This window comes from Pollicipes pollicipes, unplaced genomic scaffold (assembly GCF_011947565.3).
Source record: "Pollicipes pollicipes isolate AB1234 unplaced genomic scaffold, Ppol_2.1 Scaffold_7231;HRSCAF=8579_pilon_pilon_pilon, whole genome shotgun sequence".
Classification (NCBI taxonomy): domain Eukaryota; kingdom Metazoa; phylum Arthropoda; class Thecostraca; order Pollicipedomorpha; family Pollicipedidae; genus Pollicipes; species Pollicipes pollicipes.
Genome location: NW_023597034.1, coordinates 45,493,075 through 45,497,981, shown reverse-complemented (window position 1 = coordinate 45,497,981; position 4,907 = coordinate 45,493,075). Strand labels below are relative to the sequence as shown.

The 4,907-nt window shown below is 57.9% G+C and overlaps 1 protein-coding gene across 1 annotated transcript; it reads left to right on the top strand.

Moving 5' to 3' along the window:
- The first annotated feature begins 583 nt into the window (after window positions 1-583).
- Window positions 584-3,645, top strand: LOC119109066 (MFS-type transporter SLC18B1). The gene has a single exon (XM_037232602.1). The coding sequence runs from the start codon at window positions 704-706 to the stop codon at window positions 2,234-2,236; it is 1,533 nt and encodes a 510-aa protein (XP_037088497.1). The 5' UTR covers window positions 584-703; the 3' UTR covers window positions 2,237-3,645.
- Window positions 3,646-4,907: the final 1,262 nt, after the last annotated feature.

Genomic DNA, 4,907 nt, shown 5'->3' with positions numbered 1-4,907 from the left:
AAAGGTTAGAATGAGGTGTAATTCACGGAAAAAAACACATCTGAGTAAATCTTAGTAAGGAGTCACTGCTGACTACCGCTGTCTTTGATCACATCATATAACCATCATGGATATGAGAAACTGCATTCCTGTTTGCAGGATACTATTTGGTACAAAATCTGCATGATACTAAGAGTGATGTGTTTAGGTACTTTCTACCTAGCATACCGGTAGCTGAAAAAATTGTTCTGCATTTATTTGGCCCAGTATTCCCTCTTTGCGCGGATTATTACGTAATAATAGTTTAATGTATTGCCTTCACAATACCATTGTGTCCACATCGTAGCACCCGCATTACTGGGCGCAAACACATTCGAGGAACGAGGACGTCAATACGGCGACGTTCCGACCTGAGCACAGGCCGTACAGAAATCCCGATGTTTGTTCGTTATTCTGCGCAATGGCATGACATGATTCATGACTGCCTGCTTCGACAGGAGCTCATCCTGATGACTGGCAGGCTCAGCTGGCTGATGATAAGCTAACTGTCAGCGGAGCTCAGCGCTCACTATCCGCCGGCGTCCGGCCGGACGAGGTCGTAAGCCGCGCCCGCGGCGGTCGCCAGGTGAACGCCGGGCCGGCCGCGGCCGAGCGGCCGGCCGGCGCCAGTCGGTGCGTGGTGTCGCGGTGCGAGGGTCTGCGACCGCCGGCCGCCCGATCAGCCATGGCGCCCCCCGGCTCGCCCTCCGCCTGCTCGGAGACGGCTCCGCTTTTGCCGAGCGCTCCGCTGAAGCCGAGCTGCGCCGACTCGGACTCGGACTCCGACTCGAGTCATGCGCCCGGGGCCGGCGGTGGCCGGCGGCGGCTGTGGCTGGGCCTCTTCAGCGGCTGCCTGCTAGCCGGCTGCTGCATCGCCGTCATGATCCCGTTCTTCCCGCAGGAGGCGGCGCGCCGCGGCCTCGGCCACGCCGCCAGCAGTCTCGTTTTCAGCAGCTACGCGCTGACGCAGCTGGTGCTGTTCCCGGTGGCCGGCCGGCTGGTGCCGCTGGTCGGCGTCGGACGCGCCTTCTGCGCCGGCCTCGCGCTGGCCGGCACCACCACGATCGCGTTCGGTCTGGTGCCGCTCGTCCGGTCGACGGCCGCGTTCCTGGCCGGTTGCGTGACACTGCGGGCGGCCGAGGCGGCTGGCACGGCTGCCCTTCAGACGGCGGCGCGTACGCTGGCCGCCAGCCAGTTCCCGGGCGGCGCCAGCAGTGCGCTCGGCGTCATCGAGACGGCGATCGCGCTCGGTATGTCTCTCGGTCAGGGCCTCGGCGGCCTGCTGTACGCCGCCGGCGGCTACGGCGTGCCCTTCTTCGCGGTGGGCGGCGGCATGGTGGTGGTGGCGACGCTGAGCACGTGGCTGGTGCCAGTCGGCGGGCGGCCCGGCGGTGACGGCGGAGGGGGCCGCTCGGCCGCCCACCTGCGTCAGTTCGCCGGCTCGGCCGAGGCCTGGATCAGCGTGGCCGTCGTGCTCATGGTCGCCATGAACTGGACGGCCGTCGACCCGAACCTGGCGCCGTGGGTGTACACACAGCTGGCTATGTCGCCGGCCGAGCTGAGCCTCTTCTTCCTCGGCTCGTCCGCCTGCTACTCGCTGTCAGGCCTGGCCTGGGGCCGCCTGGCTGACCACGTCTCGGCCACGCACCTCCTCACCACCGGCTGCCTGCTGGCCGACGCGCTGGGCCTGCTGCTGATGCTGCCGCCGCCGCGGATGGGGTTGACGCCGTCGCGCGCGCTGCTGGCCGCCGGTCTGCTGGTGCGCCAGGTGGCGCAGGGTGGGGCCTACGTGCCGATCGTGGGCCGCCTGCTGGCCGCCCAGCCGAACATGACCGCCAAGGCGGCCGTGGCCAGCGGCATCGGCCTCGTGTTCGCCGCCGGCAACGTCGTCGGCCCGCTGGCCGGCGGCCGGGTAGCCGACCTTTACGGCATGCCGCGCACGGCCGCCGTGCTGGCCGCGCTCAACGTGGCCGTGGCCGTGCTGACGGGCGGGATGGCGGTGCGGGAGCTGCGTCGCGCTCAGGTGGCCCGACGCCGCGGCGATAAACTAGGCGGCGCCTCGACCGACCAGCCGAACGGCGACGACAACGACGACGGCGACGACGACGGCGACGACGACGGTGACGAATGTGGTAGCAGCGGCGGGTGCGACGGCGAAGGCGACGGCACAGCGGACAGACGGACGGAGGGCCAGATGGCAGGGGGAGCGGGCACCTGACGGACAAAGGCCTTGCTGGCCACAGCTGCCGTCAGACAGAGCTCGCTGGCCGGGAGACAGTGCCATGTCCAACTGGAGGGGACGCAGTCTCCAGCTGCATCCCCAGCCGAACAGCGGCTGACACAGGAGGCGTTCATCTCGTGACGAGGAGGCAGGCGGCATCGAGAGGGGCAGGTCGCCAAACCAGATGTCAAGGACGCGATGACTTCAACGCGGGTGCTTGACATGTGGGTGAATCGTGATGCGTTATAAGTGTGCCTGTTTTTGTAGGGGTCGCATTGCCCCCTTTTGAGGCATTTCGATACTGCGAACCACCCCCAGTGCTTTATTTAAGCTCTCTGTGCGAGTATGCCTTATTAAAGTGATTGGCGTGAAAAATCTATATACCCATCGACTGGACTGAAGGAGCTCCGACATTTGCGCGTTCGCGCTGGGTGCGCTCAGGGCCGAGTGTCAGGTCGCTTCGGACACCGTTCAGCTTGGCGTCGTTCGCACGAAGCTCCTGCCGTCTGGCGGAGGGTGAATCAACCATTACAGCGCTCCGTTCTCGTCTTGAAAGAAAACGTGGCGCCACCTACCGGTTCGCATTGCTGAGATCTGGGGCAAGTCCTGCGGTGCGCCTGCCATCTGCTGGTAGCGACTGACTTCAAGTACTTACCAGGGGCACGGAGTTTCTGCCATCTGCCGGCTGGCTATGGCAACTGCGCTGGGACGTTCCGCTCGCCACGTGCGTCGGCTGGGAGAGAGGGCCGTGTCAAGCTGGCCGATTCGACCCTTTGTCTCATTTTACTGAAGTTCAGCGGGGCTTGCGGGCAGCTTTATCATGCGTAGGATCCCGAAAAGTTTTGGGAAATTTCAGGAACGTGTGCGCTCCTGTGGTGCGTTTTCTGACATTTCGCGGCATTTGCGTTGTAAAATACCGGCAGTGGAGTGCGCGTTTTGAGTATGACTGCTGAGCTGGACTGAACGGGAATATGGCTGCCGAACTGGATCAGATGGAGCATAATGGCCGAACTTGGACAGACGGGAGCGGGGCTTTTTGCGTCGCCCGGTTTGCAAAGACGCGGCAGTCCATGCGTCTTTTCATTTCACTTTTTTCGAAAAAAGTAGCAGCTGAACATATAAGCCACCGAGCCAGTAGCAAATATATGTATTAGGTCCAGTCGCAAATCAGGCCAACTCGTTGATGCGCACGTAGCTAGCCGAATATATAAAAACGTACGACTAAGTCAGTCCGCTAAGCTGATCAAAAAATAAGTTGTTTTGTGCCGGGTAAATCATTATGTTTTGGACCCATACATTTAATGAAAAAACCTGAACAAATATTCTACATATAAGCCAAGCTGGTAACACAACATTCCAACCATTTGTTCTGGATACACAAAAAAGTGTGGATGATAAGTGCTGAATGAGCCAAACACAGATATGACGTTTAATATGTACGTAATGTGTATGTAAGATGCACGCAATATGATGTTCCGACAGGAAGGGGATCGAGGTGACCCGCCCCCTTAAGGTTTTCTGAAGATAGCTCCCGGCATGTTGTACAATCGGGCCCAAATTTGTGATAGCTTATGGAGCACCCGGCGTGTTTTAACTCCAAAAAATGTGTCTCCACCACTTCTAGTTTCGGAGCAGCGGCGGTTTTTGGACAACACTGCACGGTCATCCACGGCCAGAGCGGACGGCGGGCGGCAACCGACGATGCTGCGGGACGCGCGCGGCGAGAATACGTTGTTGTATCAGTAGAGCGGTACATCATAAACATAGCACTATGCACCATTGTATTCAGATTGAACAAGGGGCACGCCTGTTTAAATGAAATGTCGCCACAAGGTAAACATAGTCTTGTACATATGAGTATGTAAAGCTAAAAAGCTAGATTCTGAGAAAAACTTAACCTTTGATCTGGAACAGTGGGGTCATCCCTTCATTTTTTCCGAAAACAGCAGACCTAAAACATGGCACGTGTTACTAATCGGGATATCTCGTTGAGGCTCACCCACTGGTGTTTCCGAGAAAACGGTGAATTGGGTGAGGCGTTACATTGGAAATGGCTGATTTGTCTATTGTTTTAACAATGTCAGAATCTTACGCAGCATGTTCAATGATCTGTATGTTTAGTGCACTACGTTTTCTAACGATGAGATGTCTCGTGTGTATTCAGGACTGTCATTAAATATCCAAAATATCGCCCCGGCGGCTCAAGCATACATCAATGCCCTGCGCAAAGCTGTTCATAACGTGGAGTGATGGGGGGGGGGGGGGTTGCATCTTACCCTCTATTGCTGTTTTGACCTAAGCGAAGCGATGGTCTGGCCATCTTCATAGGCCAGGCCTTGTAGGTAACCCCACAGGAAGAAGTCGATACTTATTCAATAAGAAGTCAATACTTCAAGTAATCGCTGCGTATTCACCGCAGTCGTGCGGTCAATGTGTTCCTCGAACCAAAATGGTCTGATAAAACCATGCATGAGGATCACCACACAGCCAAATCGTTATCATTTTCTCTATGTCCTGGGATTTCAGGTCAGGAACACACCTTTATGATGCAGGTGCAGTTTTGCGTCTTTTTTTCTGACGGTTAGGCGATCCACTACTGAATGACTCGAGATCTCGGCAGCGACGGCGAAGGGATTTGTTCGGGTCCGTGCGACTGAAGCCGCGACGA